Source organism: Nematolebias whitei, chromosome 6, assembly GCF_014905685.2.
Source record: "Nematolebias whitei isolate Nwh7 chromosome 6, NemWhi1, whole genome shotgun sequence".
Lineage (NCBI taxonomy): Eukaryota > Metazoa > Chordata > Actinopteri > Cyprinodontiformes > Rivulidae > Nematolebias > Nematolebias whitei.
Genome location: NC_056503.1, coordinates 29,283,567 through 29,308,344, shown reverse-complemented (window position 1 = coordinate 29,308,344; position 24,778 = coordinate 29,283,567). Strand labels below are relative to the sequence as shown.

At 36.4% G+C, this 24,778-nt stretch overlaps 1 protein-coding gene across 1 annotated transcript; it reads left to right on the top strand.

Moving 5' to 3' along the window:
- Positions 1–403: 403 nt before the first annotated feature.
- Positions 404–23,502, top strand: ttc12 (tetratricopeptide repeat domain 12). Its single transcript, XM_037678162.1, has 21 exons — positions 404–455; positions 864–1,027; positions 1,245–1,257; positions 1,988–2,065; positions 2,147–2,268; positions 2,716–2,775; positions 3,141–3,212; positions 4,015–4,075; positions 5,170–5,358; positions 11,253–11,322; positions 13,484–13,572; positions 13,823–13,991; positions 14,399–14,494; positions 15,721–15,784; positions 15,875–16,009; positions 16,172–16,264; positions 16,477–16,545; positions 20,882–20,983; positions 21,218–21,317; positions 21,564–21,792; positions 23,433–23,502. Exons 1-21 carry the CDS (start codon positions 404–406, stop codon positions 23,500–23,502), a joined length of 2,097 nt encoding a protein of 698 aa, XP_037534090.1.
- Positions 23,503–24,778: the final 1,276 nt, after the last annotated feature.

The following is a 24,778-nucleotide window of genomic DNA, read 5'->3' as shown; positions in this document are numbered from 1 at the left end:
TTTTTTTTTTTTCTGATTTGAACATAGAGTTGAATAAAGGGTGAGAAAAGCTGTCTTCAAAATGTTCACGTGACCACACACATCACGAAAACCCTAAAAAAAAATTGTTTTGTAACACAAGCTCATATGATACAACAGTAAATAAAATCTTCGTTTTGCTCACTACTAGTAATATTTTGCTCATATCTAAACAAAAATAAACAAAAAAACTAAAACAACAAAAAGTGCAGAGCTCCATTGTCTACAAATAATTAACGAGTGACCCTGAAAGCATCACGTCACCATGGTAACCAGACGCCGTGACGATGATGTCTAAAGAGAAATTTATGCTCAGCGCGCTAGCTTAAAACAAACTTCCGTAGCTTCATAGATAACAAAAAAAGGTTTATTTAGTAACCACGTGATGGATAATCTTGAAGACTTTGACCATTTTATGCAGAATGTTGACAAAATAAGTAAGTAATGGCTGAATTGTTATCAGGCTCTTTTCTTAAGTACTAGAAAAAGCAGGCCAAATAAGCTAATGCTACACGAAATAACTTACCAACAAATGTAAAGTTTTTTTTTAAAGTTATTGATAACTTGCTCAAGTTTTAAAAAAATATACTATGTTTTTTATGAATGTTAAAAAAGTAAGTCTTAATGTGTTTAACTTTATAAATGTATCATTAAAAAATGTTGTATAAACATATGCAGAGATAAACACTAATATAATTTGAAGCTGTAGACAACGTTGTACATTTAATGCATGTACAAAATGTGACCAATGATTATCAAATGTACTTTTCATTTATGATTCTGTTTTTATTCTTTTTTTTAAGAAAGCAGGAACACAAATTTCTCTTGTTTTATTTCTTCCGCAGGTCAGCTACTGGAAGACTTTCAGTCCTCTGATGTTGACGTGCAAGAAAAAGCCGTGGCAAAGGCCGATTGCTACATCACTGCTTTGGATAAACCCTGCCGGACAAAAGTTAACAAGACAACAATCAACACAAATCCACCAGTCCGTCCTTCCATGGTAAAACATGCACACAAAGTCAGCACGTATTGTTGTACTCGTGCTTTCTGTCTGTCTCAGTTTTTGTCACTGTCTGTCTCTTTGTGTCTTTCTCTGTCTTACCATTGTACCTCAAGCGTGTAAATGCCACCAACAATGTCTTGTTGTGTTAAGTTGTCTATCTTGTCACATCAGTAAGACTTTTGTTTACATTCTTTTGATTTTCTTTGTTTTACAGTGTCCACAGAATGAAAGTCCAGGTGAGCCACAATAAAAACAAAAGTATCAGTTTTCGTCATCAGATTTATGCTCTGCATAATAAAGAAAAGGTTAATTTCTAATAAATAAGTCCAAATTGAAGTGGAAAAAAAAATCAAGACAAATTAAGAAGTTGCCATAGATACCTGGAACAATAAGCAGGTATTGTTTTAATCTTCGCACACCATGCATTGAAATACTTGACACGACTGTTTAGTCCACAAATGTGCTATACAGGACATAGAAAAATAAAAACAGCTCTAAAATAGCATGCGGTGTATGTTTATATACTAACATGCTTTATAGTGACAAGTTTTCCTGAGACTCAGTGACGCAGAAGTCATTAATAACAGTAAAGCTGAAAATATCTAAACATTTCACATTTCTGTCTGTGGTTTTATTTTAAATAGAAATGAACACACCTCACAAGGAATTCATAAGGAAGGAAAACAATCTTTATGCTTGAGGCTGTGCAGCCAGAAACAGTTTTTATTACCCTTTTGCAACATCATACTTGTCTTTGTGTGAATATTTTAGCATTAAAAGAGACCCTGACTGAACATTTTAATTTAGGTCAGGAATATTTAAAGAAACTCAAATTGCACTATCAGGGTTACACATGATCTAAAAACATTGCTGTGGACCTCACTGTCTTCACACCAAATGATAAAAAAAACATTGCCCTTTAAGCTTATGTTTTTATGGTTTTAAAGGTTTCTTTTTTCCTGTCAGAGAATTTTATGAAGATTATGGAGAAAGATGCTGACGACCGTAGAACAAAGAGACTGGCAAAAGTGAAAAAGGCCACTGGTATGCGAGTGTTTATGGAGCTGTTATTGCTGCTTTCTTGAGCTTGTGAACATTTTTAATTGTTGCACTGTATCACTGCAGCTCTCAAAGACAAGGGGAATGAAGCTTATGTTCAAGAGGACTATGAAACTGCTGTCACGTTTTACAGTGAAGGGTTGGCTGAACTAAAGGACATGCTGCCTCTCTACACCAACAGAGCACAAGTAAATAACTTCAGCTTTGGTTTTATATCTTTGTCCTAAGATAAAGACAAAGAAACAAACAAAAATAGATCATTACAATATAGTTTAATTATTTGAGTTGATATTATTCTTCAGCTCGTATGGCAAACATCACAAATACATATTTGCAGCAAATGGCAACATGCTGGTGATGATTCTTTTAAAACTTGTGATGAAATGCTCACCTCTGTGATATATTCATTTAACACTTGGTTGTCAAGTTTCCTCACTGGATGTTAATTTTAGCATGCTTGTTGGCACACGCACTTGTAATTTTTTTTTACAACTTTAAACTTCCGTCTGCTTTATATTATTACCAAAGAAACACATACACACACACAAAAAAAAGAAAATAAAAAAGTTAGTAGCTATTGTTACTTCTTGTCAGTCTCTATTTGACACTAGTGTTTAACTTTTAAACCTGTCTAGGCCTACATCAAGCTGAAAAGATATAAGGAGGCTATTGATGACTGTGAATGGGCCTTGAAGGTAAGGTAAACTTCTAATGCTTTGCAGACTTCTGATGACATCAGTTTGTAAATGGTCTCTGATTAAAATACTATTTTTTAATGAATAAAAAATTTGCTTAATAATAATTTTTTAATCTCTGTTTCCATGATTTTTCTTTTTAAACGAGTATTTTCTCAAGTAATTTAATTTAATAATTTTATGTAAGCATATTGGTGCTGCACAGATGATAAGTTGAGACTGAATATATCATTCTCACACTTGTACTGTTATCAATGCAGAAACATACATTTGCTATTATGTGGATGTGCAGATGTGTAGATAGCCAGATGTTTAGATGAATTGCTTTAAGTAACCCACTTCCATGATCATTTTCTCTCTTTCAGTGTAATGAGAGATGTATAAAGGCATACCTACATATGGCCAAAGCATACCAAGGATTGAAGGAATATAATGAGGTCTGTATAATTGACTCTCATTAAGGCTAATCACACATTCTCATTTTAATAGTTGCTCTACGGAGAGCATATCGTAACATTTCACTTACCCAGACCAAAAAACAGGTTACAGTGTAATAGCAGTAAGCTTTAAATTTGAATAATGTTAATTAGGCTTCAGTAGAAATCAGTCGTGCTGCATGTGAAGAACTTCTGGACCAATCCTAATTAAATCAATGTCTGGGGATCTTCTTTAAAACATGTTGTCATAAATATATAAAAGCTTTGAATATAAAATAGCCTCATATATAACTTTAATACCTGCATATATCAATTAATAAAAAGGTACCATAGTTTTCAGTTTTAAACTTTTTTTTTTTTTTTTTTTCTCGGGACGGCACAGTTGGTAGAGCTGCTGCCTCTCAGTGAGAAGGATGCCGGATCAACTCTTGGTCAGGGGCCTTTCTGGGTGGAGTTTGCATGTTCTCTTTGTGTGTCTGTGGGTTTTCTCCAGGTACTCCAGTTTCCTCCCACAGACCAAAAACATGCATGTTAGGCTGATTGGTAACTCTAAATTGTCCCTAGGTGAGAGTGAGAGAGTGAATAGTTGTTTGTCTTGTTTGTCTCTATAATGTGTCCCTGTGATGGACTGGAGACCTGTCCAGGGTGTTCCCTGCCTTTCACACAATGATGGCTGGATATAGGCACCAGTGACCCCTGCAGCCTGAAAAGGATGAAGCGGGTAAAGATAATGGATGGAGGGAGATCAGTAGAGCATTAAAACAAGCGTTGATGAAGGAATGTGTTCTCTTTTTTTTTTTAGGCAAAAAAGTGCTTTGAAAAAATACAGGAAATTGAACCTGGGAAGAAGAGGATGGTGAAAGGTAGGAATGTATTTCCGGCTTAAGTGAGGAAATGCTGGATGACCTGAGGCTTTAAACAGAAGTCCACTGGACTTCTTGTGGTTTATAGACATTTCAGCTCTCACTCAAGAGTTCTTTAGTCTGCAGTTTACCATACCATACCATACCATACTATACCATACCATACCATACCATACCATACCATACCATACCATACCATACCATACCATACCACTTTATTTATAGAGCACTTAAAACAGCAACCAGACCAACCAAAGTGCTGTACAGTAGAAACAAATAAGCAAAGCATACACACACACACACACACACACAAATAAAATAAAATAAAAATTAAAATACATAGAGCCGAATGGAAGAAGATACTACATACGTAAATGGCTAACACTGTAGAATACAGACATGTTAAGAACAAATCATACAGTGTCTAAAGCCAGAGAATAAAAGTGGGTTTTTAAGCGAGACTTAAAAACAGTGGTTTAGGTGCAAAATGAGTTTATTTTGGTCACTCAGGTCATGAAAATTGAATAGGAATGTCTAAATTAGACTTACTATTAATATATTTATTGAAATTACATCCAGTTTTTATCCACTTAAGGGTTAGTGGTGGCGCAGAGGTTAGAGAAGGCAAGCCTTTGATCGGAAGGTCATTAGGTCGAACCCCCCCCCCCCCCCCTACCGACAACATCAAAATGTGGGTGGGAAAGGTAAAGCACCCACACCTGCCTCCACCATCATTTGTCTCACGCTGGGCCCTCACCATCTGCTCCCCCGAGTCGAGCGCCCTAGATGGCAGCTCTCTGCTCCACACAGAGGGCTGTGGTAGCTCGGTGGTCTGTGGCTATGTCAGGAAGGGCATCCAGCGTAAAAACAATTGCCAAGTCTCGGTGCGAGTTAGTTCACTGTAGCGACCCCTGAAGAAGGGAGCAGCTGAAAAAAAGAAAAAAAAAAAAAAAATCCAGTTAAAATTAGGATGTCAGCTTCTTAATGCTCAATGAATTGGTAATTTCAAAAAATGGTAATTTCATTCTACTTTATACATTTTACGTTGCAATTAATACCTTTTTGTCTTTGCCAATTTTTTTTTTACTTTGAAGAATACCTGGATCTGGTAGCTGTGGAAGAAGAAAGAGAACGTCAGGAAATGAATGCGAGGCAAGATCTTGTAAAAGGAGAAACGAAGGCCACAGCAGTGCCCCAACTGCTGGAGAAACTGTCGAGGATGAACCAGGTGCCCCTCTTTTACTGTGGAGGACTGGAAATCCTGTCACAAGCAGTTACTGACTGTGAGTGTTCTTTTAAAAATATCACTTTTTACAATATCTGACTTTAATTTGCCTTGATTAAATTACCTTGCAGGTTTAGTCTTTTTTTATTCCTAAAATTATAGCACAAGAGCGTTTTGGTAAGATAGTAAAGGTGAAAATGAGACATAACTACAGTAGTAAAGTGATCAGAATGAACACATCCTTATGCAGTGAAGCTGGTTTTAAAAATGAATTTTGGTCATTTTCTGACAAATGAAATAAGATTAGACTCCATTTTCACCTGTTCAGCATATGCAATATAACCGTACTGCAGCTAAAAACAGCACAGCAGTAAAAAATACTGTTGCACAGTTATCCAGCTTTCAAATGTGACAAAAATGTCTTTGGGCAATACATTGAACTCCATGTTGCTCAAGTGGGTAATTAGTGTGGGAGTGCATGTGTAAATGGGTAAACAGGGCTTGTAATGTTAAGGTGCTTTGAGTGGTAAGCAGGAGCAGAAAGCTGTACATAAACATAGTTCACTTAACATTTAACAATTCCAGATGCTTTATCAATTAGTTATTTATCAAACAGTGTAAAACTAAATTCTATCAATTCACCAGATGTGACACAAAGTAGTCAGACCTCAATAGAGTAGCCAGGCTTAGTTCATGGAAACGATGAGGCTGTTACAGCCTGAATGAAAGAAATCAGCACCAATGCACAAAAATTCCAAAGATGACCGTGTTACACAGCTGACAAACAGAACAACTCCATCAACAACCAAGTTCCTCCTCACAAAGTGCTTCCAGCATTTAGGGAAACTGCAACATGCTCCTCACTCAAGTCTAAAAGTGTTCATAGTGTTCTTGGACAAGAACCTTTAAGTGTTGGAGTTGGCTGTGTTTACAGAGTGTAGGTGGTCTTTATGAGTTTTTTTTTTTATTATTATAGCACTTTGTTCTACTGTACAAGGCTTTTGTCTTTCTAGTAAAGATCATTTTGTTCAGTTTTTTGCAAAGCATGCTGATTGTTCTGTTAGCAATATTAAACACATCAGCTATTCCAGCTAAATGTTCTTATGGGGTATGCCTTAAACACCTAAAAGCCTTCTCTAACTGTCATGAGTCCCATTTCATCAAAGATCCGTGATAAAAGTACTCTAGCTCATATTCTCAGTGGTCTGTCTGCACTTAACCCTACCATTATTAAAGGCATCAACTAAATGCTGCCTATTGATTCTGTAGATCTATGATGAACCTAAGGTCTTCTGTATTGATGGGGGCACAACAAGATGCTAGCCTTATCTTTCTAGTATTTTTCACTGAAATATTTGGTTTTCATGAAACACTATTTTGTTAGTTTGTGTTTCAATAGTGTTTCAAAATGTTAGTCTCATTGATCGCCACTATTTAGATTATTTCCTTTAGTCTGCTTGTTTACTCTGTAGTCATAAAATCCAGAATATTTATTCAGTGTTTTCTAAATATCAAGACAATGCTTTAAGTTACGTGAACAACTCAAATATATTCTTTCAAAGTTGAAAAGCAGAGTGTTACAAAAATGCTTTGGACTGGACTCAATTTATTGATTGTTCCCGAATAAAGAAAACAAGAACATGTTCAAATTAACTAAGTAAAGTGATCCACTCTATAACTGACACTTAAGCATCAGCAGTTCTGTTTAGGGGGCTTATATCTCCAACAGTCATCAGGCAAGTGGTTTGGGTACATGCTGGACAGTTGTCAGCCCATCACAAAACCAGTACAAGGGCACATGAGACAAAACGTTGATTTGGCAAAATATTCAGTCACACAACTTGGATATAAAATACTTTCATGTTTGGTACAACACAAGTTGAAACCACCTGATAAGGAAAAATGTGAGGACTATTCAAGGTGCTTTAACACCTTTATGTTATCATTACAATACCTGTGTCAGTTGCATGCATTATAAAACAAGTCAGTTATTTTTATGAATATCAGATTGTTGTCTTAAAATAACTTTTACCTGATAGTAATCGAATGTGTCAAGTGTGTTGTATTTCTGAGTGTAGTCTTGTTTTGTAATACAAAATGAGCTCGTATTTTTCAAACCTGGAATAATTTCTTTTTCACTGTCAACGTAGCACAAAACTTGGTACTGCTGAAAGATGTATACAAAGTACAATAACATAGAGCTTTCATTCAACAAATAGCTACAATTCAGAGAAACAAGTCCGGTAACTGAAATAAGCAACAAATAAATATAAATAAATGAAATAGTGAAATGAAAAGTTTTGTTTATAAAAACACAACCTTATAAATCTATTATTTTGTTTAAGTTGTGTTGTTGGAAGTATTTATGAAGCATTAATTGTTCCAGAGTGTCTATTTGCACCAAACAGTTACATAAACCTGGTCAAACTAGCCCGCTTTGTGAAATCGTATAATATACAGATAATTTTACATGGAGTCAAACCAAGTTGCAGTCAACATGTTCTGTGCAACTAACTGTCTGTTGCTAGAATATCACGATGTTTGAATATTTATAAATGTCAAATTCAGAATAGAATTCAAAATCTTACTTCTAATCTACAAAGCCCTCAACAACTTAGTTCCATCTTATATTTGAGATCGTATTGTTCCATATTTTACTAACAGAGCACTTCACTCTCAGACTGTAGGCTTACTTACATTTCCTAGAATTTCCAAAAGCAGAATGGGAGGAAGATCTTTCAGTTATCAGGCTCCTCTCTTGTGGAACCAACTTCCAGTTTCTGTCCATGAGGTTGACACATTGTCCAGTTTTAAGACTGGGATTAAGACTTTCCTTTTTGATAAATCCTATAGTTAGGGTTAACTTGTTATTCTGCTATAGGCTTAGACTACTGGAGGACAAATTGACCTAATTTCTTAAATTGAATTGTTACAATTGAATAGTTTTCATTTAATACTATTTTATCTTAACATGTGATTCTTGATCTGCCATTGTATATCTGTTCCTCTCAACCAAGGCAGTTGTATGGTCATACTGTCCTGTGGTTATGGGGATTTCATGCTCATTTTATAAAATCTCCTTCAAACCATATGACAGTAACATTTCTTTACCAAGTTGTCTTGGCTGTTTGGGAATGTGTCAGTCCATCATTTTCCTAAATTTCTCCACCTGCTTTCTCAGCTGCTGACATTTTTCTGAAATATTTTCGGCAGCTGCATGATAGTGTAGTGTTCTATTGTCTCACAGCAAGAAGATCGCAAGTTTACCTCTCGACCGGTGACTGTGTGTGCAGTTTGCATTTTCTCCTCATGCATGCATCGATTTTGGCCATGTACTTTGACTTTCTTCCATGGTCCTGTAGTGAACCTGATCTGACCCTGATCTGACCCTGATCTGACCCTGATGACCTCAAATCTATCAGATGGACAGAGACTGTTATTTTCATTGATCTGAATACAGTCTGAGCCATCTGGTGACTTTCTTTCTTGAATTAATCAAGCAGAAAAGACAATTCTCTATAATCATTTACTGTTTTACAAATGTTTGATAATCAAATTGTGTTAGTTCCATTCAATGCTTACAGGTTGGAAAGAACTACTCATTTTTATTTTACATAAACAGTAAGTAATGATTTTTATTCCTCATTTAAAGAAGAAATCAGGTTAATATGCATTTCTTGATTCTCTGTCTGAAATGAGCCAAGTAATGTAAGTATGTGAAAGTTGAAGTTTCGGTCAACTAAATGTTTACTGAAAAAGAAATGTCATGTTTTACTATTTGAGAAGATACAACAGCGTGAGACTCCACGAAGTCTGGTCGTCTGCAATAATCTTTTCTGTATGTTGAAAACAATCCTTGACTTATGATAACATCTTACATCACAAAAACACACCTCTTTCTGGTCCATCGACCAATCAAAAGCTCTCAAATGAACCGGAAGTCGACCCATTTTAAATGTGGCAACTTCCCAGTTCATGTTAGAATTGAGAAGGGAAGAGAATTCAGAAGAATTCCAGAGGATTCGAGAGTACAGAGTTGCTGACAATTAAGAGTCTGAAAGTTCTGAAGAATGAAAGGAGTTCAGTATTCTTGGGTGCAAACGCATTCAAGATGGTCCAGAGACGTTTTGGAATTACAACTTCTGTTTGAACAAACCACACACGACTATCTAAGGATTTCAGCCGCTCTCAACGGAGACGCTGAAAGGTCTGGAGGATTCTCTATCGAGCTGATCTATCATCTACCAGGTAACGGTCTCTTCTTCGACTAAAGTGTACCGGAGGCGAGCTGAGATCTGATGAAGCGTGCACGTTCTGGTCAAACAGATTAATTCCCTCACATAGTTCTCTGTAAGATAAATCTCCATGTCATCTTAAAACTCTCCTCTTTCTCATAAAATCAGTACAGATATTTTAGAAATATCTGAAGCAAAGTCCTCGTTCACCGCCGAGTGATCGATGCTCATTTTCTGTGAAACTTGTCTGTTATTATTTTCATATTTTGCCAAATTAATGTAAATGTTTGATGTTAAACTTTGATTCTGAAAATAAATGACCGCATTCATTTTGATGGGTCAAAGATAAATGACGTCTCTCGTTACATTTCTGTTAAATTCAATGCACGACATTACACAGTCAGAAAGATGAGGAACTCGTGAATATTGTATCAATATATATCTCATATATTGTCATACTACAACTAGTGGCACGTACCCACGTGTTCACTACAGTCCAAAAATATACATGTTCTGTTAGTCTGAGACTCTCAATTGCCCATAGATGTGCATGTGATATTTAGTCTTGTGCATCTAACATAAGTTAGCACTGGAATAAGTTAGTGACCTATCTCACTTCTTGGTCATTGATTCCAGAGATTTAAAAAAATGAGTAAGAGATGAGAATGTGTTTAACCCAACAAATTACTTGTAAAGTCCACCCTGATGATTTGTGTTCATGTCAAAGTGCAGAAACAGCAGCTTTTTGAACGCCTATTAGAAGAAAGTAAAAAAATAAACTATTCACAGGCATTCATTTTTGTATTTCAATCAAACATTTCATTTATCTTGCTAAAGCAAATAGTTGGCATGCATGAAGATTTGTCAGTTGCTTTCACACTGTATGCCCTTTCTGACACAACCACTGAGCTACGCATGTGTCGAGCTAGCACACTCGGGGGAGCAGGTGGGTGTGTTAAGGGCATTGTTTAGGTGCCCAGAGTGAGGCAGCTGCAGGTGCTACAGCTTTCCTATCCACGTTTTTGACATAAAGAACTAGCGCTCTCCCGATTCCAGCTTCGCCTCCTCGTAAGTTTTGCGCCACCACTCCCCCGTGTTTCAATCTAAAATTTAAGTTGTGATTTGCGCTTACGTGCTCTGTATGACTAATACTCTTTTACAATCTTTGAAATTTTATAACAATTGACAAGGTTAGTGAAATTAATGAAACTAACAAATGAAAGCAATAATCTACGCACAGTGTAATGCTAAATTTCTCGCTTTGATCTTTGTATAGTTGCAATAGAACATGATTATTTGTGTTAGCTTTCCTCTGTAGAATGATAAATATTTAATATATGAGTACTCTTAAACAAAAGTGCCATGTCAAATTGTGTTAATCCTTATCCCACGGTGCCATTCAACAGGAAAGGGCACGACTTATATAACTCACAACTGCAAGAATCCCAGCAGGGTTGACATTACAAGCTTTCTCCTCTAAAAGTGCCCCTTCACATCTTTACTTTCTGCACTCTGTTTCTTAGAAGAAGAAAATGAAACTCTCCTTACTGTACCTTACAGGCCCAGCCTAATTTATTTGTTCTTCTTGTGCCCTTGATGGTAAACCAGAAAGCGAGACGAGCTAAACATAGAAAAGTGTTGTTTGTGAAGCCTCTCTTCTACCAAGCAATGAATACGTTTTTGTCTTCTTGCACTATCTGCTGTTCTCCTCTAACAGGTACAGGACAGTCTCTCTTCAGACTGAACAATGGCTTTAGTATCATCAGCAACAATGATGTGGTGAAGAGGTAAGAAGACCAGAGGGAGAGGTAGGAGTCAGTTCTCAGTGGAGCTTTGACAGATGAACCCAGAAACAGGGGCATACAGAGACAATGATGGCCTAAACTAGAGAGATCATTCACTGTCCCTTTTTCCCCTCTTCTGTCCAGCTGTTTGTGTAATAGTACTCCCCAAAAAGGTGATTACACTAAAGATAGAGATAGAGTGCTGCAGTGAGCAATGACCCTGTGTCGTGTCCTGGAATGTAGGAGTGTTTTGCACAAGATAAAAATTAGTCGCCCCTTCTGTCAGATCACTAAGGATGTTATTAGCTTGTCAGATCCATGTTGTCATTAATAGCACTGTCATGAATCAAGTTGGAACACGGTCTCTGGGAAGTTTAGTACTGTCAGAGTGCAAGGAAAGTGCAGCTCAAGCTCAATAAAAATAGCCAGTAATGATGCTAATCTTAGGCAGACGCATTGACCAAAACCAATGTAATCTGCGGCGTTAAAAAGGTCACTGTTTATGTTGCCCTTCCTGATGACAATCCAGAAGTTTCTTCAGAGAACTTGAAAACAATACAGAAAACCTACATTTTTCATGGTCCAAGGAAAATGTATTAAATGGTGTAGTATAGCATAAAGTAATAGAGCTTTAAGTTTGTTACATTTAATACTTTACCTGTTGTCGACAGCTTTTTAAAGAACGCCCAGTTTGGAAAAACACAGTTTAACTCTGACCCATTTGACAAGCTAACAGCTAGTCCGAGTGTGTTTAAGACCAAAGTAGATTGTGACCATCCTCAGACAACTCTCTCTTTCCTTATGGAAATACAGTAGTCCCTCGCTACATCGTGGTTCGTTTATCGCAAACTCGCTCTATCTCAGTTTTTCAAAACAAGACTGGACATGACACACAATTGGTTGATTGATGGATGAGCCGCACGCACGATCTGCATGGAAGTTTTACAGTATTTAAAATGAATTATTTAAAATTATTTAGCACCCACTACACATCTGTGCAGCCCAGAGCTGCAGAAAAAGCTTCCCCCTGCACCTTTTTGCAGCCCTTACTGCAGGATAAGCTTCCTGCTGCAGCTGATCAGCTGATCACCGTGCAGAGCGCAGAGAGCTTGCAGGTGGCTGAGAGCAGTGGAGGCAGAGAGAGGCAAATCATGACATTCTGTGCTCTTTTAGAGAGTTTAGAGTTTAGAAACATTGTTTAGAATATTGCAAGAGTGTGGGAAAGGTTTAAAATTCATTTATATATGTATATAGATAATAAAATAAACTACTACTTATACTACTATTCCTACTTCACGGTTTTTCAGTTATTGCAGGTGTTCAGGGTACGGATCCCCCCGCGATAAACGAGGGTCTACTGTATTACAAACTTGGCTTGACAATATCAGTTGCATTGTCAATTAGCAAAAATGATGTCAAGTTTAGGTTCTGAATTGTAGGATTTTAACACATCCTTTCTAAGAGAGCAAGTTCAAACATTTTATAGCTGTTCATGCAAAACCAATTTTACAAACCTGAACTTTGTCATTAGTTTTCTATTACACGTGTACTTATGTAGAATTGTAAGGCTGTTTGCATCTGTAAGCTCAAACAGCAGCAGCTAGCTGTAGCACTTCCAGTGCAGCCTGGATCACGGACCAGTAAAAGCAAACCACTTTGTTCTGGGTTCCACATGGACCTGTTGTTATCTTGTCAATCTCGTAAACATTAAACTTTGTATTTCCAGAATGAGTTTGTTCCAAGAGATATTTTAAGATGCTAATTCTTCATAATCGTAACATAAATCCACTTCTAAAAATCTGAACTATCCATTTAAGAATGCGTTAATTTTAGTTCTGGTATATGCCTGTAAAACAGGGATTTGTGCACTTGTTTTTATTTTTAAACACATAATGGTTCTACAATTCAATAATTCCTAATAGGAGACTGTTTTGTAGCTCCTGAAAACTGGCTGCAGAAAGTTCTTTAGAAGAGTTTCAAACACCACGCTGATCATATTCATCCTCTTTGGTATTATTTGTAACAAATATTTTATCATTAAGTAAAGATGAGAAAATATGTTACATGTTAAAGCAGGAGTTTAATTTTATTTCTACACAATTTTGATATTTACTTAATGACAGAATTGATTGTATTCAAATTTTCGGGTCTATGTTTTCCACAGTTGTTTGTTGCAGACAACAAATGACCAGGACAGCCAAGAGGTGTGTGCTTCTGTGCTAAAATTATGGAGAGTCATTTGTTGTGAAAATGGTGAGTAAATATACCCTTCTTCATGTGTTCTCAATGATTTTTCCAAGTATGTATAAAAAAGTCAATATTAAAACAAATATATTTTCATTTGGTATAATGTCATTACTGCTCATCATTGATGTTTATTTTCAATTTACACAATGTAATCTGCTGTTTTTACTACTTCTGATAATCCAAAGCTTATTCCCTGGGAACTGTGTTCAGTGTGGACAAGTTGTTCTTAAACAGTCCTTTTTGTCTTTGGTTTCAGATGAAAACCAGAAAATGTTGATGACGTGTCCAGTCAGTAGACTGTCTCTTGTTCAGTTGGTGACATCGGAGCATCCTGCAGTTGTGAAAGAATGTCTAACATTACTGCGTTTGTTCTCTAAAACACCACATGGCAGACGTTTGGCTATTGACAACCTAAACTTGCACATGTAAGACATTTCGCTATGTTCACCACACACACACACACACACACACACACACACACACACACACACACACAAAGTCTGCAAGAGCAGCAACAGCAGTCCTTGTCCACTTAACTGAAACACGATGGCGGCAAAATAATTTAATAGAATTTAAATAGTAAACATTTAATACTATTTTAGAAAGTTTTCTCTCATTGAAATAAACTATTTTTTTGCACATCATCAATTGATGACCTTAATTTTGAAAAAAAAAAAAAAAGATTAGACTTTGGTCTTAGTTTGATGTTTTAGGAGCTAAATGTTCATCAAAAAATAAAAATAAAATAAATAAATAAAAATATAAAATTTGATTAGATTTTCTTTTCATTTCTTTGTCTCTTGTGCTTCCCTACATCTTTATCTCTTTAAAGGTTAGTAAGGAACCTCATGCTGTGCATCTCAGAACCAAAGCAGCAGCAGGAGAACACGGCAGTCTACATTTTGGAGAACTTAGCAGCTGAAGATGGGTAATAATGCTAATGCTAAACAGCTAAATAAAATTCTCTAAGGGTAATCTCACACTGTAGAATGTGTTACTTTAGTTTCAGAATGACATTTATAGAGTCTACTGTCATCCCATACATAATGTCTGTATATGATAAACAGCACATCACATCAGGACAGCTCTCCAGAGAAACACAGTGTGGGGCATCTTTAATAAATCAACTATCCAGGTGTTAATGTCACACTAAAGCAGAGGCCATTCTCAACCGGTTTCCCTTTTCTGGCACTTCCTGAAAATAGACATGAAAAGACACATCAGGCTCTCAACACACAGCAGGAAATAAGTTGAGGTGTCAAGCAGTGAAATGGGGGAATCAATTTTCCTTGTCTGTAGCTCAGAGAGAGTTATTGTAAATGTGGTATATCCTATAGAGATTTCCTGCTTATTGTGGAGGCTGACCTGGGTCAGTGTTGAACGTGATGTTTTTGTTTCAGTATAATAAATAATACAAATGTGCTGTACATTGATTTTTTGATCACAGAAATCTGTCAATGTGAAACATTTATTAAATGCATGAAGATTTGCACACAGGTGGTCACGTAGCATAATACACTAAAAATATAAGACAAGAAGTATACTTAAGATTTTATGTTTGCAACAACAGCTCTTAATGAGCTGCCTCTTACAGTCTTTGATGAACGAGACATGAGACCATATTCACTTGTTCTGTATGATGCAAACGTTACTTACGTGTAGGTTTAAAAAGTGTTTTTACGTCAGGAACGAGACCACATAGTGCTTTTTTGATCAGGGCTTTTATGGACTTAACGCTTTTCCAGTTTGAAAAGTAGATTGCAATTTTTTCCCCCATTAAATTATTGCTTGCTGTTGAAGTACTTTACTTGGTTCATGCTGAGCTGTGAATATTTTAACCAAGATTGAATTTAATGTTATTTCTTTCTGATGCAACATTTTTTGGGGAAGAAAAGTATGTTAATTCCTGTATGTGATGAATGTCTTAGTAATACAAAATGAGCATTTGACCTATACATGTACAGTATGCTCATTTTTGTTAATGCATAAAAAGTTTACTTGAATGATAGTACTCAAGTGTAACCTGATTCAGACCCATCAATGCATATATGCATATATATAATCAGAGTATAGTTCTATTTAGAATGGTGTCTAAATATTGCGGGAAAAATAAATGTAGACATTTGTTACAGGACCGTTATTCTGTTCTTGCAGGTTTTGTGTTCAGCTGAGAGATGTATTGACAGATTGTGCTGTTGTTCCATTTACAACAATGCTGGTAAAATACATCTTGAAAATACAAAAGTTCTGTTCATATGTATTATTTGGTGGGGGAGGGGGAAAGACACATTTTTGTTCCATTTTTCAGGGAAATATCAACAAGTCTAATCAACAAGTCCTTCCATCTCTGATATCTGCTCTCTGGTTTTTGGCTCGAGATGATGTCATTTGTCAAAATCTTTCTCACAATCAAGACTGTTGGAAAGCTTTTCTGATTGCCATTGTAAGCACAGTTACAGACCTGCTTCTTTCTTTCAAGAAGTGTAAATTGCTGTTCATCGTGTTAAGCTGAAATGCTAAAAAAAAATCTAACACTTCAGTGAAGTGTTAGCACATTGCTTTTTGAGTTGTTTTTTTTCAGAATATGGTCTTTTTTTCTTCCCAGAAACAATGCAGTGTCTCAGAATACAAAGAGATCCTGTACCATTTACTTGACTTGATTATCAACCTTTCAAGGGTCAGCTCTCCAGCAATTCAGGTGAGAGAGAGGTGGTTATACTTCAATATGTTATGAGTTTTGAAATGAAAACAATATTTGAGTCTTTGTGGATATTTGTGTAGAAAGTGGAAAATTTTGTTCATGTGCTAAAATCCATTGAACTAGCTGTGCAGGAGTATGTGATGCATGAGGTGTGATTTCAATTATTTTGTGTGCACGAAAATTAACATATCCCATTTTATTTTTTAAAGGAGCATGCTGTTTCACTCTGCGAGTGCTGCTTAGACCTGCTAAAGAATGCTGATGGAGGAATTTTAACAGTAAGAAAAACTTAACATGCCATACTTTCCGCCGTACACGTCGCACCGCCGTATAAGTGGCATCAGTCCAAATATGTCTAATAAAGTGGGGAAAAAAAACACATAAATACGTTGCTTTGCCATATAAATCGCATCTATTATGCATCACCGCTGACCACCCGGAAACGTGGGCTGGTGTTGTGCCAAATGGCAGCCGCCGGAGCATGCACGAGAAGACTTTAACAAGAATTTAACAAGATTAACACTTAAAAACAATTATGTGTTTGCTTGAAATTATAGCAAAGGTGTGTCTCAGTTTAACTTTTCCTTACTCCATATATTATCTATATTAGTCAAATCAGCTGCATTTCAAAAATCAATTTACGGCTGCGGGAGCACACAGAGGGAGGACTCGCTGTGCATTTCTTCGAAATTTAACAAGATCACCACCTAACAACAATTATTTGTTTGCTCGACATTATAGCAAAACTGTGTCTCAGTTTAACTTTTCCTTATTAAATGCACTTTAATGGTCAAATCAGCTGCATTTCACCTGGGCAGCATGGCGACATGAAGCTGATTTGACGTTTGTACTAGGAGGTCCGTAGCGAGATGAAGTTGGCTTTGTTTGGCAAGTCAAGTGTCTCAATAACAGCCACTTTTACCTATTAGTGAGACACTTGGCTTGCCATATAGGTCGAGGGCCATCTAGTGGCTGAAAAAGGTAGTGTTCAATATTTTCCATGTCAGAATGAATGAAATGTCAAATCTCAACCAAAAATTGCTTTATAAATATGGGGGGTGGGGGGGGGGAGTATATTAGTCACTTTGGCATATAAATCGCAGGGCTTGCAAATTTATGCAAAAAGATGTAACTTATATAGTGAAAAATATGGCAAGCATTTTTCTCCAGCGTTTAGACAATTTTAACCCCAATAAATAATTAGTAACTTTTTGAACTCAGTAAAGACCCAATAAAAGTTGGAACTTTGATTTTTCAGTTTTAGGCCCCTATATAATTGGTAAACAAATGCAAATAATATGTTTATATGTTTGTACAGATAAGAACAATCCACAAAGTAGATATGTTTTTGTCAACAGACAACTCAAAATCAAGATCCAAGTGGTGTTGTATGCATTTCAAAGCATTCCACCTTATAAATCATTCATCTACTTTTTATGCTCACAGAAACATTTTGTTTTTTCACACAATGATCAGGGGGTCACCTCACAGTAAGAAGGTCACAGGGTCACCTCCCGGTTTTTCTATGTGCAGTTTGCATGTTCTCCCTCTGCTCACATTGGTTTTCTCCAGGTAGTTAATTGGTAACTCTAAACTGTTAATTAATGAAAACATAAATGTTTGTTTTTCAGTTGTTGTTTTTTTAAGTTTCTGTATTCCTTAAGTGTTAGACTTGTTCAGTCTAACACTTGATCTTTCTCCCACATTCCCACAACATGTGTGTAATTGATTATTGACAGCAGAGTGTTAGAAAGTATGATTTTAGCTTTATCCTTACACCTTGAAGCATTGCTAGGCCTTTAACTCTGTGTGGAGATTCTGTGTTCGTTAGGATCCAACTGGTTTACTTTGGGCTTTTGTTTTTTCTTCCACAGTCCCAAAACCAGTGTATTTAGTGATTATTCTAAACAGAATAAGAGTGAGAGCATATAGGTTTTGATCTGTTTTCCTCTGTGGTCACATTAGGAACCTGACCAGTGCAGGAATCTAATGTTTCTGTGTCCAGTAAGAGCTGGGACAGACTCTAGTTCTTTGCAAACCTGAACTGGATGATAAAGGAACAACAAAGGAAATAAATCTTCAGTCACCTCGCTGCATATGTTTACCTTTTTCCTTTTGTTGCAGAGTGAAGGTTAATTAAAAAATAAAAAGTCTTTTATTTTCTGTGTACATTAAGGAGATAGCTTTGGTGAGGCGAGACAGAAAAGCATGCATGTATGCAAGAGATAAGGAGTGTCAGAAACTAAAGACTCATTTTAAAACATCACGTTGACAACTGAACACTGTTCAAAGATTTGTTAACCTTACCGGGGACTGTGGGACAAACTTATTACTGCCTTATTTTCTTAAGAAGGCAGATGGGCGACTTTGTCAAGTTACAAGAGATTTATTCCCACTGTTGATGTACATGAAGAAAGATTATCATTTTTTTTCCAAAATTGTGACTGATTGCACATTAAATTTGAGACTTTTTAAAAATAAAATAATAATAATTATAAAAATTGCAATGACAAAAATGTAAAAATAATTAGCGTGTGACCGCATTTATTACTTCCAATTTTTTGACAAATGTATTCATTAATATTCTTTATGCATTTAAATTCTTGTGATGAACACTATTACATTGTATGTGTCAATATTTTTATGTTTGTTCTTTCTTTTTTTGTTTTTCTCATTTACCATTCTCATTATTTTATGTTCACATTCATTTTATATGTCACAATCTTCACATTAGCATTTTTGCACTTAGTCTATTAGTCCAATTGACCCCACATCTTAATCTATCCATTCATGCATTCATTATCTTTACCCACATCTTCCTTTTTGGATCACGGGGGTCACTGGTGCCCATGTCCAGCAGTCACTGTGCAAGAGGTGGGGGACACCCTGGACAGGTCTCCAGTCCATCACAGAGACACATAGAGACAAACGAGACAAACAACCATTCACTCTGTCACTCACACCTAGAGACATTTTAAAGTTACCAGTCAGTCTAACATGCATGTTTTTGGTTTGTGGGAGGAAACCGGAGTACCCGGAGAGAATCCACAAATGCACGGAGAGAATGTGCAAACTCCACCCAGAAAGGTTCCTGACAGGGATTTGAACCGGCGACCGTCTCGCTGAGAGGCAGCAGCTCTACCAACTGAGCCACCCCTTCTTAAGCTAGAAACCTAGAAATGTTCTCTTCGTTTTAACCTCCAGACATCAAAGTAAATATATTTTTCTCAGCTTGTCTAAATACACTCATTTGATATTCAGTTTCCTTGGTTCACTGGATCTTGTGAGTGAAGAAAAATCAAAAGTATCTTCTTGTCAACTTGACATTACAGTAAGCTAACAGGGTTATCACTGAAACTGTGACCCTTTCATTAAAAACATCAGATACGTTTTGACTCTCTCTTGGAAGGTCAGAATGTTTACCTTGGTGCTACACTTAAGAAAGCAAACATTTGAAGGCTACCAGTTCACATAAAATAAACCCATTTGTGTTATTAAAGTGAATTCCAGTACTATGTTCTCAAGGAAAAAGCATAGACTACCAGTATGTGACCTCGGACTGAAACTTGATAGTTGAAGCCTGGACCAACATTTTTTGCAGGCTGGTTCCAGTACAAACTTTTTGTCCCATCTCCTCTGTTAAACAAATGAAACACTGGCCTGGATAAAAAATAAAAAATAAAATAAACAAATCACCCTTTTTTCAAAACCTGACCCATTCTTGTCTTGCTGCTGTATGTTTAAATATTTATTTTTCCAACATGTTTAGCTGTAATTATGTGTTTGTGGCTAAACAGAATAGCCATGTGACAACATGATTGTTTGCGGGAAGGTGAGCAGGAATTAAATCCCTACAGTCCTGATGCACAGACTCCAAATACACAACAGCTTCTGTAAACCAGGTCCTGCAGGCTTCAATTCCCAAAGAGAGAAGAAGGCGACCCTTGATCTACAATATACAGTCGACAGAAAAACATCAGTTGTTAAGATTGCTTTGTTTATGATGGTTTACAGCGTGTTTTTGCCTTGATTATTGTAGTTTTAGCAGTATTTTTGTGGGGATTTTTTTTTTAATTCTTCTTTCAGCTGCTCCCGTCTTCAAGGTTTGCCACAATGAACTAACTCACACGAGGACTTGTCAGTTGTCTTTACACCGGATGCCCTTCCCGACACAACCACAGACCATCGAGCTACCACATCCTTCTGTGTGGAGAAGAGGGTGCCATCTAAGGCACCCGGGGGAGCAGATGGTGGGGGTTAAGGGCCTTGCTCAAGGGTCCAGAGTGAGGCAAAAGAGTGAGGAGGCAAGTGTGGGTGCTTCACTTTTCCCACCCACATTTCGAAGTCGTCTGTCCCGGGAGCCGAACCGATGACTTTCCGATCACGGGCTCGCCCTCTAGGAACTTATACAAGATAAAATATAACTGTTTTGTTTCTCCTATATAATCTATGAAAGAAACGATTGCAATGATCATATCTACTGTCATTTTTGTTGTTTTCCTTTCTGTCTCTGTCCTGTTTCTTGCTCTCTTGTTCCCTGTGCTGTTTTTATCCACCTCTGTCTTATTTTGTTATTTTTTTCTAATGCTAACACCTCTTTCCTTTATCCACTAGAGAGCCACAGGTGTCCTTAGCGCAGTCCTTCCTCACTCCTCTGAAGCTGTTCTGCATGTTACTCAAAGGGAAGTCGTTCAGACCATGTTGAAGCTGCTGAAGGTTGTGCAACTGTGTATAACTAAATGCCATTTCTTCTTAGAAAACTGTTAACATTTTAATAGCATTGGAATTAGTCATGTTGCATAACTTGATTTAAAATAAGATGAAAATGTATTTATCCAAGTGTTTTCTTCATGGCTTTTGAGTTCTGACTGAAAGTTATTATTTACGAACAGAGAAAAAAAATCCTTCTTGTTTAATGTCACGTGTTTTTTGTTTTTCTTGTCTATCCAGGGAAAAGGTCAGACTGCCACCAAGTATGCCATTAAGACACTGACAGTTTGCACTGCTGCCAGTGACTTTGCACGGGAAGAGCTGGTGAAGTCTGATAAAAGTGAGGAATGATCGACAGGCTAGCATTAACAAGCTCCTTCGTTAGTTTGCGAATACTGTGAGCAATAAACTCTGATACAGAATTTAAATTGTGTAAGGTGTTTGTGGATAGGTGTGTTTAGATCCACATCTTAAGTGTATCTGGTTTTGTTTTATCTGATTTTTACATCATTGCATGCGTTTGTCAGTCATTTTAACAAGCAGTGGATTAATGTTTGTTCCCTTTATGTTTGTCTCTTCTACACAGAACTGTCCGTTTTACGTCATTTGCTGAATCTCAGCTGTGATGAGATGATTTCAGGAAATGCAGCTCTGTGCTTGGCCCATTGCTTCCAACAGGAAGGAGTCGCCACCCGCCTGTTGGGAACTGATATTGTGTTGCTACTGCTACAGCTTGCTGCAGGGGATGCTAAGAAGACAGCTGTGCAGCAAAATGCAGCGATTGCCCTTGGGAAACTGTGTCAATCTGAGCCCAGGTGCCTCTCAACTTCACTGATAAACCACAAGTTAATTGCATCTTAGAAACTGGCCTTGAGCTGTTCTGAACTTGACACATTTAAGACACAAACTGCTGAGTGCAGATTTGCAGCTCTGGCTTAAAACAAACTATGACAAAAAAGAATCAATATGAGCTGAAGTTCTGATTATAAGACACTGTCATAAGTCTCCCATAACTACATGTGGGCATAAAACTACACACCACATGCACAAATCACAGTCACTGTCAAATGTATTTATATGGCACATTTAAAAACAACAATGTTGACCGAAGTGCTTCAAAAACAGGAAATATAGCAATAAAATAAATGAAATATCAAACATTAAAAACCACAAGTGTAATTAAAAAAAGGCTAAGAACAAACTAAAAATTAAATAGCACACCTAAGAGGTTATGATGGAACTAAAACGTGACTTAAAAAGTTAGAGAAACAGTTTTTGTCTGGTCTTTTTATTTAGTAATATAATAACGGTAGGGCTATAGCTATTTGTGTAATGTGATGCGAAATCAGGAGATTTTCCATGAGGCTCTAAAGGCTTTAACTGTGAAAGCAGAAGTTTTGTATGACCCAAAAAGTTCATCATGACTTTGTAATTAAAATTGTCAGAATTGTTTCATTCCCCTTTTGAGTTGAATTCCTGCAATAAAGACGTAAAAACATCCTATAAAACAAAACAAATCGTAAATCTCCAGCTAACTTAAATGTTAGTGATGGGTTTTTAAGAGCACGTTCAAATTTTCACGCTCTAGTTTTAATATGAACAGTTAACTTGTTCCAGAAAATTAATGCCGCAACTACAAAGTTGTTATTAAAGTACTGAACTTTTGTTTGGATCTTGGGAATTCTAAACAGATCTAGTTATTTGACCTCAGTATTTTTAATATACTATATCAAAGTGAAGTGCTGACATGTTTAAATAACTTTAATCTAAAAAATGTTATGGTGAGTCATGCAACTTCTACCTTATCCATATTTATATAATGTCGTTTTGTGTTAAACAGTTACTATTTACATAGATTACACTTTCCACTATTTCTCTATTTCTTGTTCAAAGAGCTAACTAGAAAGTTATGGTTAACAATTATTTACACTGTTACGCCAAACCATGACTACGATATGAATTGTGGGTCTAGAGATGAACAGAGAGCTATAGATGTCTCAGTGTATGATTATTGTCACAATTTTGTGACCAAATATCGTGAGACTCACTACAATGTTGAACTGCCACTGACCTCTTGCTGCTTCGTCTCACTTCAACAGAAAACTCTTCTCTGTGTCTTCCTTCAGTAAAATATTGTTAATCTGTGGCTCAGGGACAGCCAGTGCCATGTTTGATCAGCTGCTTCTAGAGCAACCCTTGAGAATAGTCATTACCAAACTCAAATGTTTGTCGCTGATTAATGACATAATAAAAATGTATAATTTTTACAATCGGGTGTGGGTGTCCTGACTGCAGGACTCACTTCTAAATGTAGCTCCAGGGTGAAAAGCTTTGCTTTAATTTTGTTGATGATCTTTTTTTTTTTCAAAGGTTGCACACATGCCTCTGTTGAATGACTATACTCCTCATATAATCAATTTATTTATTGTTTTTTTCCCCTCCTTTTCATTTTCAGACACATACATAAACTTCGGGAACTACATGGCCTTGAGATCCTTCATTCCTGTGCAAAGTTCATGTCCTAAACATGTAATGTTCATATTTTGACATGCTTAGAATATTTCCTTTTGACATAAGTCCTGTTATGATTTTTTTTTTTAGAAAGGTATTGGTGTCCATGTTAAATGCCAACCACTGAATAATTTAACTATGTATTTGTGATTTCTTCAAATGTTTGTGATTTTAATGAAAAGTTTGACTTCAGAGGAAGATGTTGATTTTCTTGCTCCTACTTCTTTCATCTGCATTAACAAGTTCACATTAATTAGCAGTGCTCTTGTTTGTCCTTGTTTTTCATGTTCTTGTAGATTTATGAACTAATATTACACACAGCTTGCAAAATTATATTGTATGTTTTTATTAATTTGGCAGAAGTGGAGTAATTTTCTTTGATAAAATGTTTTTTTTTTACTTCAGCTAAAAAGTAATCCAAATTTCTCACCCAAGTAAAGTTTTGCTTTTGATAAAATGCAGAAAAAAATATTGGTACTGCATAAATAAAATGTTGGTTAAATAAACCTATAATGTTGAGAAGAAGCTACAGCTATGTATCACTGCCCTTTATTTACTTTTCCTAAATTTATTAATAGTTTTTTTTTTAATCTGAAATTCAAAAGAACTCCACACTCTCCAGACATTTTTTGAATTGATAAAGCCTCACGGATGGGAATCAAAACATCTTCAGCCCTAAAATAAAAGTCAAATTGTTTTAATTTTTATTTTATTTACTACGTCCTGGATGTCCGAGAATCTACACCTGCACCAGTCATTCAGTGAGCGCCGTGTCCACGACTTGTTCTGTGAACCCTAAATAAGATTTGAAGACAAAAAAAAAATTGCACTACAGTATTATTTCACATCGTTTTTAGAAATTAAAGACAAAGAGAGTGGGAATTGTGTGTAGAAAGTTTATATAAAATAAATTATTGTAGTGTATTAATTTTAAAAACATATTCAAGTTTATATATTTGTGCAGTCGTAGAAAAATAGTAATTACAATCCCCTTTGTAAACCACATGTGACTGACTGGAAGAAAAAAGGAATCACTCCTGGGACTTGTGATTCATATAAGAATGAATTTCTGTGGACAATCACACTGCAGGCGATGACACCGCCTGGATAAATCAACAAACAGACACAGACAGAAGCAAATGATGACAGATAGTCATTGGACATGACAGAACAGGACACTAAGAAGAGCATTTTCTCTAGTTTAAGACACAAGGCTGATCACAAATATGATTTTACTGTTTTACACTCGAGTTTTTCCTGCTCACAGGTTTGTACGATAGTTAAGGAGGC

What these genes read in the sequence shown, in the direction of transcription:
- ttc12 (XM_037678162.1), top strand. Translation starts at nt 404, where the DNA reads ATGGATAATCTTGAAGACTTTGACCATTTTATGCAGAATGTTGACAAA. An exon ending in GTCACAAGCAGTTACTGACT is followed by an intron (nt 5,359 to 11,252) that starts GTGAGTGTTCTT and finishes CTCCTCTAACAG; the next exon opens with GTACAGGACAGTCTCTCTTC. An exon ending in AACAATGATGTGGTGAAGAG is followed by an intron (nt 11,323 to 13,483) that starts GTAAGAAGACCA and finishes TGTTTTCCACAG; the next exon opens with TTGTTTGTTGCAGACAACAA.